At 38.7% G+C, this 15,252-nt stretch overlaps 2 protein-coding genes across 7 annotated transcripts in view; one reads left to right on the top strand and one right to left on the bottom strand.

Annotated features, from left to right (window-relative positions):
• Positions 1-15,252, top strand: part of RBMS2 (RNA binding motif single stranded interacting protein 2) — an 89,313-nt gene that overhangs the window by 37,437 nt on the left and 36,624 nt on the right. The gene's annotated exons all lie outside the window — the stretch shown is intronic.
• Positions 6,128-6,375, bottom strand: LOC112832487 (small ribosomal subunit protein eS21-like). Its single transcript, XM_073900907.1, has one exon. The coding sequence runs from the start codon at positions 6,373-6,375 to the stop codon at positions 6,163-6,165; it is 213 nt and encodes a 70-aa protein (XP_073757008.1). The 3' UTR covers positions 6,128-6,162.

Below are 15,252 nucleotides of genomic sequence, written 5' to 3'. Positions count from 1 at the left end.
CTTCCTTCCTTCCTTCCTTCCTTCCTTCCTTCCTTCCTTCCTTCCTTTGGCTTTTATTTATTTGTCAGAGAGAGAGAGAACTCACAAGCAGGGGGAGTGGCAGAGGGAGAAGCAGGCTCCCTGCTGAGCAAGGAGCCTGATGTGGGACTCGATCCCAGGACACCGGGATCATGACTTGAGCCAAAGGCAGACGCTTAACCGACCTAGCCGCCCAGGCATCCCTTAGTTTTTCAGTTTTAGATGTATATTGCCTTTCTGCTGTAGGAGATAAGGATTTGCTTTTTTATTTTTATTTTTTTTGTTAGAAACCTGCCTTTTCCTCTCCCTTGCAAGGGTTTTAGGATCTTTATCCCAGTATTAAAAAGTTTCACAATGATGAACCTTGTGTGGGTCTTATTTATTTAGAGTTGTATACTAATTTCAACCTGAAAATACATATCCTTTGGTTGTAGGGTTTTTGTTGTACTTTATTCCCTTCATTTTTTTCTGTGTGTTCTTTTTGAAGTCCTGTTTTTGTTTTTTGTTTTTATAAGGAATAACATTAAAAAGAATTTTTTTTTTTCAGTAATCTCAACACATAACATGGGGCTTGCACTCACTACCCCAAGATCAAGAGTCCCATGCTCCACCAGCTGAGCCAGCCAGGTGGCCCCGAAGCCCTGTTTTTGTATAGGACTTCCCACATCAGTATTTTTCTTTAGTATTTTCCTTTTTTTTTAGTTTTATTTTTTGGGATATTTCCTCTATCTTCTGTTTATCTTCTAGCCCTTCTATGGATTTTTTTGATATCTGCTATCATATTGTTAATTTCTAAGAACTTTTTTTGTCTCTGTATGTTCCCTTTTTTTTTTTTTAAAGATTTTATTTATTTATTTGAGAGAGAGAGAATGAGAGATAGAGAGCACGAGAGGGAAGAGGGTCAGAGGAAGAAGCAGACTCCCTGCCGAGCAGGGAGCCCGATGCGGGACTTGATCCCGGGACTCCAGGATCATGACCTGAGCCGAAGGCAGTCGCTTAACCAACTGAGCCACCCAGGCGCCCACTGTATGTTCCCTTTTTTGTTGAATTTTGTTTTTGGTTCATAGATAAAATATTTTTGTTTAAATCTCTTGAGACTATTCATTAAGTTTTCTTCTTTTGTCTCTTTTTCTTTTGAGTTTTTTTTTTGTTTTAGTCTTTGACTTCAGAGGCTTTCTTTAAATGTCTTAGGATTTTTGGCTGTTTAAGTGAAAGGCATTAAAATACCAGATGGAAATTCTGTTGGCATGGGAAAACCTTACCAAATTGTGGACTTCACTATAGGTGATAAAAGCTGTTGCATAGGGAGGGGCCTGATATCATCATTTATAGAGCTTTTCTGTTTTGGTGGTCAGTTTCCCCAGAGAGAAATACTCCAATCTCCTAAGAGGGGTGGGGTTGGAGAAATAGCTGAGAATATTGCTTAATCCTCATGTTTTCACTTTAGTATTTATTCACTCAACTCTGCTTGGTGGCTATGAAACCAGGGTCCAAACCTCCCCAAAGAATAAACTGGCTTTCTTCCGGAGGGGAGGTAGAAGTGGGGTAGTGGTAGCCTGATTGTGTGGCTAATGCCTCTGTCTTTTTAGGTACTTGGTGCCTCTAATTTTTGAGTGTTTCTGGAATTTTACGGAATTACCTTTCTCTTAGTTTGCTTCCTATTAGGTTTTAGCTTTCTTTGCTCCTCTAAGTTATATATCATCTATCTGGTGTCCAGGTTGTAAAATTTGGGATCTATTATCTGTTTTCTATGTCCTCTGAAATTTATGTCTTTTAAAATTTATTATTTAAATTAAAGTTTTTATTTATTTATTTTTTTTAGTAATCTCTACACCTAATGTGGGCCTTGAATTCATGGCTTTGAGGTCGAGTCGCGTGCTCTTCTGACAGCCAGGCACCCCTGTGTCTTTTTTAAAATATTTATTTATTTATTTATTTATTTTGAAGATTTTATTTATTTATTTGACAGAGAGAGACATAGTGAGAGAGGGAACACAAGCAGGGAGCCCGTTGCGGGACTCAATCCCAGGATCCTGGGATCATGACTTGAGCCTAAGGCAGACGCCTAACGACTGAGCCATCCAGGTGCCCCCCCCTTTTTAAATCTTTATAATAACTTAGTGGGATTTGGGAGCCTATGGAGATAATTACATATATTCAATTTAGAATCTCCTATTCATGTTTCATCCCCCTCCAGTCTGGCTTTTGCCCCTATTGTCCTACAAAATAGGTCATCATAGTCATCAGGTACTTCCCCGCCCCAGTTTTATTGCGATATAATTGACATATAACATTCTGTAAGCTTAATATATAAAATGTGATGATTTGATACACATCTATTTTGCAAAAGGTTTGCCACACTAAGGTTGGTTAATATTTCCTTCACCTCACATAATTACCTTTTTGTTATTATTACCAGGAGCTCATGAAAGCACTGCTGTCCTAGCAGCTTTGAAGTATACAGTACAGTAGTGTTAAACTATAATCACCATGCTGTACATTAGATCCCTGGAACTTACTCATCTCATAACTGGAGGTTTGTACCCTTTGACCAATATCTCCCTATTTGCCCCACCTCTCAACCCTTGGCAAACAACATTCTCCTCTCTACTCCTATGAGTTTGGTGTTTTTTAGATTCCACATATAACGAGATTATACAGTATTTGTCTTTCTCTGTCTGACTTATTTCACTTAAGCATAATGCCGTACAAGTCCGTTCATGTTGTCACAAATAGCAGAATTACCTTTTTATGGCTGAATAATATTCCTTTGTGTATATATACAACATTTTCTGTCTTTATCCTTCAGTGGACGCTTAGATTGGTTCCATGTGTTGGATATTGTGAATACTGTTTCAGTGTACATGGGACTCCAGATATCTCTTTGAGAAAGTGATTTTATCTCCTCTGGATATATACCCAGAAGTGGGATTGCTGGATCTAATGGATTTCTCTTCCTTCCTTCCTTCCTTCCTTCCCTCCTTCCTTCCTTCCTTCCTTCCTTCCTTTCTTTCCTTTCTTTCCTTTCTTTCCTTTCTTTCCTTTCTTTTTCTTTCTTTCTTCTTTCTTTCCTTCCTTCCTTCCTTCCTTCCTTCCTTCCTTCCTTCCTTCCTTCCTTTCTCTTTCTCTCTTTCTTTTTCTTTCTTTTCTTTCTTTCTTTTCTTTTTTTTTCTTTCTTTTCTTTCTTTAGGATTTTATTAATTTTTTGAGAGAGAGGGAGCATGCTCGCTTGTGAGTGGGGGAAGGGCAGAGGGAGAAGGAGAGGGAAAGAATCTCAAGCGGACTCTGCACTGAGCGTGGAGCCTGATGGGGGGCTTGATCTCACAACCCTGAGTTCATGAACTGAGCTGAAATCAGGAGTCAGATGCTCAATGGACTGAGCCATCCGGGTACCCCATGGATTTCTATTTTTAATTTTCCTCCTTTTTTTTTAATTTTTAATTTTTAAAAGATTTTATTTATTTATTTGTCAGAGAGAGAGAGAGAGCACAAGCAGGGGGAGCGACAGGCAGAGGGAGAAGCAGGCAGAGGGAGAAGCAGGGAGCCTGATGCAGGACTCAGTCCCAGGTCTCTGGGATCATGACCTGAGCCGAAGGCAGATGCTTAAAACTGACTGAGCCACCCAGGTGTCCCTATTTTTAATTTTCTGAGAAATCTCTATACTGTTTTCCATAATGGCTGTACCAATTTACATTCCTACCAGTGGTGCAGCAGAGTTCCCTTTTCTCCACATCCTTGCTAACATTTGTTGTCTCTTGTTTTTATGATAGTCATTCCAACAGGTGTGAGGTAAAATTTTGTAGTGGTTTTGATTTATGTTTCCCTAAGGATTAGTGACATTGAGCACTTTTTCATGCAGCTGTTGGCCATTTGTGTGTATTCCTTGGAAAAATGTCTTCAAGTTTTATGCCCATTTTTTAATTAGATTTTTTTGCTATCGATTTCTATGAGTTCCTTATGTATTTTGTATGTCAACTCCTCATCAGCTATGTAGTTTGCAAATATTTCTTTCATTCAGTAGGTTGCCTTTTCATTTTGTTGATGGTTTCCTTCTCTGTGTAAAAGCTTTTTATTTTGGGCGCCTGGGTGGCTCAGTTGGTTAAGCGACTGCCTTCAGCTCAGGTCATGATCCTGGAGTCCCCGGATCGAGTCCCGCATCGGGCTCCCCGCTCGACAGGGAGTTTGCTTCTCCCTCTGACCCTCTTCCTTCTCATGCTCTGTATCATTCTCTCGCTCTCAAATAAATAAATAAAATCTTTAAAAAAAAAAAGCTTTTTATTTTAGTGTAGTCCTAAAAGTTTATTTTTGCTTTTGTTTTCTTTGCCTCAGGAGAAGACTAATTTTTTTTTTTTTTAAATGCTGCTAAGGCCGATGTCAAAGAAATTACTGCCTATGTTTTCTTCAAGGAGTTTTACAGTTTCATGTCTCACATTTAGATATTTAATCCATTTTGAAATTATTTATTTATTTTAAAAGATTTTATTTATTTATTTGACAGAGAGAGACAGCGAGAGAGGGAACACACGCAGGGGGAGTAGGAGAGGGAGAAGCAGACTTCCCATAGAGCAGGGAGCCCAATGCGGGGCTCGATCCCAGTACCCTGGGATCATGACCTGAGCCGAAGGCAGCTGTTTAATGACTGAACCACCCAGGTGTCCCCATTTGGAATTTGTTTTTGTGTTTTGTTTTAAAGATTTTATTTATTTATTTGTCTGAGAGAGCACACAAGCAGGGGGAGCAGCAGGCAGAGGGAGAAGCAGGCTTCCCGCAGAGCAAGGAGCCCGATGTGGGACTTGATCCCAGGACCCTGGGATCATGACCTGAGCCAAGAGCAGATGCTTAACCAACTGAGCCACCCAGGCGTCCCTTGAATTTGTTTTTGTGTATGGGTCTAAGAAAGTGGTCCAGTTTCATTTTTTTGCTTGTAGCTGTCCATTTTTCCCAGCAACATTTATTGAAGAGACTGTCTTTCCCCTGTTCTGTATTCTTGCCTTTTTTGTCACAGATTAATTGACCATATAAGCGTGGGTTTATTTCTGGGCTCTCTGTTCTGTTCCATTGGTCTGTGTGTCTATTTTGTGCTGGTACCAAACTGTTTTGATTACTATAGGTGTGTATGTATGTATGTATGTATGTATTTATGATGACTATAGCTTTTTAAATAGTTTGAAATCAGGAGGTGCGATGGGGCCTTTAGCTTTGTTCTTTCTCAAGATTGTTTTGGCCATTTGGGATCTTTTGTGGTTCCATATGAATTTTAGAATTGTTTTTTCTGTTTCTGTCAAAAGTGCCATTGGAATTTTGATAAGGATTGCATTGCATCTATAGATGGCTTTCAAGATAGATCTCAACAATCTTAATTCTTCTGATTCATAAACAGGGATATCTTTCCATTGTGTCTTCTTCAGTTTCTTTTAACAATGTAGTTTTCAATGTACAGATCTTTTACCTTCTTCTTTAACTTACTTTTATGTATTTTATTGTTTCTGATTTTTTGTTAATGGAATTGTTTTCTTTCTTTTTTTAGATAGAATATAGAAATGCAACTGATTTATTAATGTTGGTTTTGTATCCTGAAACTACTCAATTCACTTATTAGGTCTCACTTTCTTGGTGGAGATTTATGATTTTTATATACAAGATATGTCATCAGCGAACAGTTTTATGCCCTCCTTTCTGATTTGGATGCCTGTATTTCCTTTTTTTGGTGGGGGGATTGCTGTTTATTTATGACGAATATTCCACATTCGTGATCCTCTCCAGTCAGAAGTTTTCTTTTTTTTTTTAAGTTTTATTTATTTATTTATTTTAAAGATTTTATTTATTTATTTGAGAGAGAGAGAATGAGAGATAGAGAGCACGAGAGGGAAGAGGGTCAGAGGGAGAAGCAGACTCCTCGCTGAGCAGGGAGCCCAATGCGGGACTCGATCCCGGGACTCCAGGATCATGACCTGAGCCGAAGGCAGTCGCTTAACCAACTGAGCCACCCAGGCGCCTAAAGTTTTATTTATTTAAGTAATCTCTACATCCCACATGAGACTGGAACTCAACACCCTGAGATCAAGAGTCGTGTGCTCCTCTGACTGAGCCAGCCAGGCGCCCCAGTCAGAAGTTCTTTGAAACCATGCTCTTGGCCTTGGCCAGTCAGAGGATGAAGTCATCTGACTCACCCATCCTGCGAATCACCCCACAGATAGTGTAGGTTTTAAACTGGCCGTTGAACCCCCCTGTCACCTTGTCAGCCTTGGCCCTGTTCTTCTGGATGGATGCGTGGTCCTTGGCACTGATGATGTGGTTGCTGGAGGAGTACTTTTGCGGCATGAACAGGTCCATGAATATGCTGGCATCATTCTGCATGTCAAGGGCACGCCTGCTGCCACCCTGGATACCTTTCTTTTTCTAGCCTACTTGCAATGGCTAGGACTTCTAATACTCTGTTGAATAGGAGTGGTCAGAATGGGCACCCTTGTCTTGTTCCTGATTTTTGAGGAAAAGCTTTCAGCCTTTCACTGTTGAGTATATTAGCTGTGGGCTTTTCATATATGGCCTTTATTATGTTATGTTCCTTCTATATCCAATTTATTGAGCATATCTATCATGAAAGGATATTGAATCTTGTCAGTTGCTTTTTCTGTATTGAGACGATCGTATGATTTTTGTCTTTCATTCTGTTAATGTAGTATATCACATTTATTGATTTCTGTATGTTGAAATATCCTTGCATCCCAAGGGTAAATCTGACTTGATCATGGTATATGGTCTTTTTAATGTGCTGTTGAATATTTTGCTAGTATTTTGTTGAGAATTTTTGAGTCTTTATTCATCAGAGATTTTGGTCTGTTGTTTTCTCATAGTGTCCTCATCCAGCTTTGAAATAGTGTAATGCTGGCCTCACAAAATGAGTTTGGGAATGTTTCCTCCTCTTCAGTTTTTGGAAGAGTTGAGAAGAACTGGTGTTAATTTTTCTTTAAATGTTTAGTAGAATTCTCCCATGAAGCTGTGGTCCTGGGTTTTTCTTTATTGGGAGGTGTTTGATTACTAATTCAGTCTCCTCGGTTGTTACTGGTCTATTCAGATGCTCTGTGTATTTTGTTTGTTTGTCTGTTTTTATGATTAAGACTTGGTAGGTTATATGTTTCTAGGAATTTATCTATTCTAGGTTATCGAATTTGGTGGTATATAATTGTTCATGGCAATCTCTTATGATCCTTTGTATTTCTGTGGTATCAGTTGTAATGTCTCTTATGTATAATTTTGAGTTCTCTTTTTCTTGGTAAGTCTAGCTAATGTGTTGTCAATTTTGTTTATCTTTCCAAAAAACCAGGACTTAGTTTCATTGAGCTTTTCTCTTGTTTATTCTCTATTTTATTTATTTCTGTTCTGATCTTTGTTCTCTCATTTTTTCTGTTAACTTTGGGCTTAACATAGTCTTTCTCTAACTTCTTGGGGTTTTTTGAGATTTTTTTTTCTTAATGTAGGCATGTATTGCTATAAACTTCCCTCTTTGCATTATTTTTGCTGCATATCATGAATTTTGGTATGTTGCATTACCATTTTTGTTTAGACCTTACAAATTTCATCTTTGACTCATTAGGTTGTTCAGGAGTATATTGTTTAATTTCCACATATTTGTTAATTTTCTAATTTTCTTCCTGTTACTGATTTCTAGTTTCATACCATTTTGGCCAGAAAAGATACTTGGTATATGATTTCAGTATTTTTGAATTCATCAGGACTTGTTTTGTGATTTAATACAGGCTGTATGCTGGAGAATGTTCCATGTGTACTTGAAAAGAGTGTGTGTTCTACTCTTGGGTGGAATGTCCTATATGTGTCTGTTAGGGCCATTTGGTCTTAAGTATAGTTTGAGTCCTGCATTTCTTTTTTTAAAAGACTTTACTTATTTATTTGACAGAGAGAGACACAGTGAGAGAGGGAACACAAGCAGGGGGAGTGGGAGAGGGAGAAGCAGGCTTCCCGTGGAGCAGGGAGCCCGATGCGGGGCTTGAATCCCAGTACCCTGGGATCATGACCTGAGCTAAAGGCAGATGCTTAATGACTGAGCCACCTAAGGCACCCGAGTCCTGCATTTCTGTATTGATTTTCTGCTGGGTGATATTCATTGTTGAAAGTGGGGTATTGAAGTCCCCTACTGTTACTGTACTGTTGTCTGTTTTTTCCTTCAATCTGTTAGTATTTGCTGAATGTACTTAGGTGCTTTGATGTTGGGTACATATATATTTACAATTTTTATATCCTCTGGATGAATTGACTGCTTTATCATTATATAATGATCTTTGTCTCTTGTTACAGTTTTTTTTTTTTTAAAGATTTTATTTATTTATTTGAGAGAGAGAGCAAATGAGAGATAGAGAGCACGAGAGGGAAGAGGGTCAGAGGGAGAAGCAGACTCCCTGCCGAGCAGGGAGCCCGATGCGGGACTCGATCCAGGGACTCCAGGATCATGACCTGAGCCGAAGGCAGTCGCTTAACCAACTGAGCCACCCAGGCGCCCGCTTGTTACAGTTTTTTACTTAAAGTCTATCTTTTCTGATGTAAGTGTAGTTATCTTGCTCTCTTTTTTTCCATTTGCATGGAATATCTTTTTCCTACCCTTCACTTTCTTCTTATGAATCTTTTGTAGGCAACATATAAGTTGGGTCTTGTTTTTTATCCATTCAGCCACTCTGTGCATTTTGATTGGAAAATTGGATCCTTTACATTTAAAGTAATTATTGCTAGGTAAGGACTTATTATTGGCATCTTGTTAATTGTTTCTGGCTGTCTTTTTTTTTTTTTTCCTTAAGTAACTCTACCTGCCAATGTGCGGCTGGAACTCACAACCCCAGAATCAAGATTTGCATGCTCTACCAATGGAGCCAGCCAGGTGTCCCTATTTCTGGCTGTCTTACAGTGCTTTTCTTCCTTCCTTTCTTCATGTCTTTTTTGGTGAATTAATGATTTTCTGTAGTGGTATACTTTGATTCCCTTCTCTTTATCTTATGTGTATTTACTCTAAGTTTTTGTTTTGTGGTTACCTTCAGATTTTAAACATCTTAGAGGTAAGAGTCTTTTTTAAGCTGATAACACTTGACTTTGATTGCATATAAAACCTACCCTTTTACCCTTCCCCCAACATTTTATTTTTTTATATCACAGTTTAAATCTTTTTATGTTGTGTATCCATTGACAAATTATTGTAACGATAGCTATTTTTAGTACTTTTTTTTTTTTTTTTTAGTAGTCTCCACATCTAATGTGGGGCTTGAACTCAGGACCCTGAGATCAAGAGTCACCATGCTCTATCAACTGAGCCAGCCAGGTGCCCCAGTACTTTTGTTCTTTAACCTTTATGCTAGAGTTAAGTGATAAATACCACTATACTACACTATTAGAATGTTCTGAATCTGATTATATGTTTAGCTTTACCACTGTGTTGTGCATTTTCATATGTTTTCATATTGCCAGAGCATCCTTTCATTTTAGCTCAGTGAATTCCTTTCAGCATTTCTTATAAGTTAGGTTGAGTGGTGATGAATTTTCTTAGTTTTTCTTTGTTAGGAAAAGTGTTTCTCACCTTCATTTCTGGGTAAATTATTCTTGGTTGGCATTTTTCTTCTTTCTTTCATCATTTTGAATATAAGAACCCATTGTCTCCTGGTGGGCAAGGTTTCTGCTAAAACATCCACTAATAGCCTTATGGAGGTTTTCTTGTATGAGAGATTTTTTTTCTTGTTGATTTTTAAAATTAATTAATTAATTTATTTTAAAATTTTATTTATTTAAGGGACGCCTGGGTAGCTCAGTTGGGCGTCTGCTTTCCGCTAGGGTCATGATCCCAGAATCCTGGGATCAAGTCCCGCATTGGGCTCGTTGCTCAGTGGGGAGCCTGCTTCTCCCTCTGCCTCTGCCTGCTGCTCCCCCTGCCTGTGCTGTCTCTCAAATAAGTGGATAAAAAATATATATATATATTTTTAAAGATTTTATTTATTTTTTTGACAGAGAGACAGCGAGAGAGGGAACACAAGCAGGGGGAGTGGGAGAGGGCGAAGCAGGCTTCCCGCTGAGCCTGATGTGGGGCTCAATCCCAGGACCCTGGGATCATGACCTGAGCCGAAGGCTGATGCTTAACTACTAAGCCACCCGGGTGCCCCTGACTAGGTAATTTCAAATGATCACTCTTTGGGCTCACTGATTCTTTTGTTTGATCTAGTCAATAAAGTACTTTTAAGTTGTCAAATCCAGCTAGCTTTGTTTTTGTTTTGTTTGTTTGTTTGACTATTCTCCATTTCTTGAAATACTCTCTTTCCTTGCCTCTGGTTACACAACTACTTTGGATCTTGCCCTTTTGGCTCTTCTCTTTTGGTCTCTTTGTCAGTTACTTTATTCAATTTCTGATTATTTAGAGTTCTTTAGGTTCTTTAGACCTTCTTACCTTACCTTCTCTCTAAATATACTTTCTTCCTAGATTTTAGTTATTACTATGCTAACAGATTTACAGATTATAATTGCTCTCCTCTGTGTATCCAACTGCCTAATTGATATTTTTTCTGGAAATCTCACAGATGATTCAAGTTTTTCTTTTTGTTTGGTTGTTCATTTTGTTTTTTGTTTTTTTAAGTAAGCTCTAGGCCCAATGTGGGGCTTGAACCCATGACCCTGAGATCAAGAGTCAAATGTTCTACCGACTGAGCCAACCAGGTGCCCTCAAATTTAACATATTCAAACTGTAATGCTTACTTTGTAGTCCTCAAATTGCCCTCCCCTAATCTCTACAGTGTTATAAATGATACTGCCATCCATCCAGTTACTCAAGCTGTCCTTGCCTACATCCAATCTATAAACTAGTCCTGTTGATTCTACCTATAAACTAAATCTCAAATCTTTCCTTTTTTTTTTTTTTTTTTTTTTTTAATCTTTACTGCCATCTCTCCAGTTATAGACTGCATTGTTTCTTGTTTGGGTACTATAGTGACTGTCTAATTGATCTTCCCATTTCATCTCCTGCCTCACTCTAATTTGTTCTTCCCATAGTAGCCACAGTAATATTTTCAAAACATTGATCAGATCTTATAACTTCTTTCTTGCATAAAATTATTCACCAACGGTCTAATGTGTTCAGAATGAAAACCAAGTACTTCAACACAGGCTGGAAGGCTCTGTGTCCCTCTCCCTCCTTAATTACACTCTAACTTAACTAGCCTTCTGTTCCTTTTAGATTCATTTGAAAGTCCCACCTTATGGGGCGCCTGGGTGGCTCAGTCAGTTAAGTGCCTCTGCCTTCAGCTCAGGTCATGATTCCGGAGTCCTGGGATCAAGCCCTGCATGGGGCTCTCTGCTCAGCGGGGAGCCTGCTTTTCCCTCTCCCTCTGCCTGCTGCTCCCCCTGCTTGTGTTCTCTCTCTCTCTCTCTCTTTCTGTCAAATAAATAAATAAAATCTTAAAAAAAAAAGTCCCACCTTATATCTTTTGCCTACATTCCCTGTTTCTGAAATGATCTTCTCTTTCATTCTCTGAATGGCTAGTTTCTTCTCATCCTTGAAGTTGCACTTAAATATCACCTTTTTGACCAGACTAACTAAAGTAGGTCACAGCTTTCTGTTCTTTTTCTTTTTAGCCCATTTATCACTGTGGGTAATTATGCAGTTACTTTATGATTATTTGATTAATGTCTTTATCTCCGCTAAATGCTAAATTTCATTAGGACCAAGACTATCTCTGGTATAGCTCAGCATTTTGTCCTTGGTACCTGTCCTTGCCAGGTACTCTAAAGCAGGCATTCAGTATTTGTTGAATAAATAGATGTGAACTCTTTTTATATCTCAGGCACTATTATAAGAGCCTTACATGTATTTATTTTCATCTCCATAACAATTTTATTGCATAGGTGCTGTTACTGTCCCCATTTTACAGTAAGGTTAGGCAGCTAATCCAGAGTCACACAGCTAGGACATGGCCACACTAGAATTAAACCAAAGTCTTTGTAATTTTTGAGCCTGTGTTTATTTTTTTATTTTTTTGAGCCTGTGTTGTAACCACTTTCTGCTAGTTAATGGGATCTATAATCAAGAAAAAAACATTTAGTAAACATTGATTCATTGCCTGCTTAATTCCTAAATGAATAGTGAATAATTGAGTGCCTATATAAAAACTGAATCTGATTTTTCCTCATTTGTAAAATAAAGAAAATGATTTTTTTTGGTTGTTAACCCAAGTTGAATTATTATTAAATCATTATTTTATAATTATAGGATTTGCAAACTGGGAGAGCCAGGCATGCTAACATTTTACCCTCCCCCCCATTTCAACTACCAAAAATAATACTTGCCTTGCCCTTAAAGAATGTTGTGGTTTGGGGCGCCTGGGTGGCTCAGTCGTTGGACATCTGCCTTCAGCTCAGGTCATGATCCCAGGGTCCTGGGATTGAGCCCTGCATCGATCAATTGGGCTCCCTGCTCAGTGGGGGGCCTGCTTCTCCCTCTCCCACTCCCCCTGCTTGTGTTCCCTCTCTCGCTGTGTCTTTCTCTCTCTGTCAAATAAATAAATAAAATCTTTAAAAAAAAAGAATGTTGGGGTTTGAGGGGTTTCAGGTTGAAGCATTCCTCTTCCTCCAATCCACATGAGAAATAAGAAAGTTTGAGAGATAGAAATGAAAACAGTACTTTTATTATTAATAAAACTAATATTCAAGAAGGTAGCTTATATCTGTGGGCCAGTGGGTTTCTAATACTACCCCAGAATTGACAGATTTATCTACCTAGATATAGCAATGATTAAAACAAAGGAAATGGAAAGCTATGGACTTCCCCATCTGGTGGGAATGTAAAACTTTAAAACTTAACCAGTGTGGAGGGGCACCTGAGTGGCTCAGTTGGTTAAGCAACTGACTCTTGGTTTCTGCTCAGGTCATGATCTCAGGGTCTTGAGATCAAGCCCCATGTTGGGCTGCTCAATGAGCATGGAACCTGCTTGGATTCTCTCTCTCCCCCTCTCCCTTTGCCCTTCTCCCCACTCATGCTCTTTCTCTAAACAAAAAAAAACCATTGTGGAGTAGCAAAGCTGAATGTGTACAGGCATACCTCATCCTATTGTGCTTCACTTTATTGTTCTATGCAGGTATTGTGTTTTTTACAAATTGAAGATTTGTGGCAGCCCTGTGTTAAGCAACTTGGCACTATTTTTCCAATAGCATTTGCTCACTTCGTCTCATTTTGGTAATCTTAGCAATATTTCAGATTTTTAAATTTGTTATTGTTTATGTAATCTGTGATCAGTGATCTTTGATGTTACTATTTTAATTGTTTTGGGGTGCCGTGAACCCATATAAGGTGGTGAACTTAATTGATAAATATTGTATGTGATCTGATTGCTTCATTGGCTCTTCCCCCATCTCTCTCCCTCTCCTTAGGCTTTCAAATAAATAAATAAAACTTTTTAAAATGAAGAGTCAGGGCACCTGGGTGGCTCAGTTGGTTAAGCGACTGCCTTCGGCTCGGGTCATGATCCTGGAGTCCTGGGATCGAGTCCCACGTCAGGCTCCCTGCTCAGCAGGGAGTCTGCATCTCCCTCTGACCCTCCCCCCTCTCATGCTCTCTCTCTCTTTCTCTCGTTCTCTCTCTCAAATAAATAAATAAAATCTTAAAAAAAAATAAAATAAAATGAAGAGTCAAAAAATGACACCAAAGGGGAGGGGGCTAGGGGAATGGGGTATTTTTTAAAAAGATTTTATTTATTTATTTGCCAGAGAGAGAGAGAGAGAGAGAGCAAGCACAAGCAGGGGGAGCAGCAGGCCGAGGGAGAAGCAGAAGCAGGCTTCCCGCTGAGCAGGGAGCCTGATGCGGGACTCGATCCCAGGACCCTGAGATCATGACCTGAGCTGAAGGCAGACGCTTAACCAACTGAGCCACCCAGGTCATCCCTTGAAGACGTTTTAGAAATTGATTTTTCTTTTTTTAATAATTGGGGTTAATTATTGACCTTGCTTATAGTTTGTGAAAGCCATTGCTTTTTCAAAGAAATAGCAATGGGAAGGCTATGGGTGTGTGAGCCAGATGATCCTGCATTAAGAATAAGATTCTGCTATTGATTAGTTATGTGAACTTGGAAAAGTAACAAAGTCCTCTGAATCTCAGTTTCCAAATCAATTAAAACCAAAATGTAAATGATACTGGTCTTATTATCTTCTTTGTAAGAATTATATTAGATAACAAAATCCTCTAGGGTTTGGAATATAGTAGATAGCCAACAATGTTATTTTGCCTTCTCTTTGCCTGACAAAAAGATAATAAAATAATAGGTCAATTGCAATTTTCTTGTATTCGCTTTTCCAGTTTTTTTGTGTGTTTTGTTTTGTTTTGTTTGTAGATTAACTTCAGTAGTCACTTTTGAGAGCGTAGGCCAGGGGCACTTTTACATTGTCACTATTTTTTGTTTTGATTTTTTCTATGTCATTATTCTGTTTTTGCATTACATTTTATGCCCATTGAAGGCCAGTCTTTTCTTATTTTGCATTTCTTCATAGCATTTCCACATGTTACATTACATAATATACAACAATAATTGTTCAGTTATATATATTTATTATTTTTTTAGAGAGGGGGGAGGGGTGGAGGGAGAGAATTTTAAGTAGGCTCCATGCCCCACATAGAGCCTGATGGAAGGCTCAGGCTCCATCTCACAACCCTGAGATCATGACCTGAGTCAAAATCAAGAGTTGGACACTTAGCTGATGGAGCCACCCAGGCGCCCTAATTGTTCAGTTATAGCTTCTTGTTTTTATTCTCCAAATAGTAGGCACTTAATAAATGTTTTTTGAATGATTTAATATTTATACTACTGTGTATCAACCAACACAATTTCCTTAACAAATAAATTGCAAAAGAAAAAAAGGAATGAATAGGGAACCTATTGATTAAGAGGTGTCAGACATAGCAACCAGTCACAGTATGTGGACCTTATTTGGATCCTTTGGATCCTATTTTCTTTTTTTTTTTAAGATTTTATTTATTTGACGGAGAGAGACAGCGAGAGAGGGAACACAAGCAGGAGTGGGAGAGGGAGAAGCAGGCTTCCTGCGGAGCAGGGAGCCCGATGCAGAGCTTGATCCCAGAACCCTGGGATCATGACCTGAGCCGAAGGCAGATGCTTAATGACTGAGCCACCCAGGCACCCCTGGATCCTATTTTCAAACAATAAACTTCAAGATGAGACAAAACAAAAATTTGACATCTGTGAG

Source organism: Callorhinus ursinus, unplaced genomic scaffold (genome assembly GCF_003265705.2).
Source record: "Callorhinus ursinus isolate GAN/ISIS: 27379988/994484 unplaced genomic scaffold, GSC_fseal_2.0 scaffold14, whole genome shotgun sequence".
NCBI lineage: Eukaryota > Metazoa > Chordata > Mammalia > Carnivora > Otariidae > Callorhinus > Callorhinus ursinus.
The sequence above is the reverse complement of the archived record's forward strand: the minus strand, read 5'-3'. Positions and strand labels throughout refer to the sequence as shown.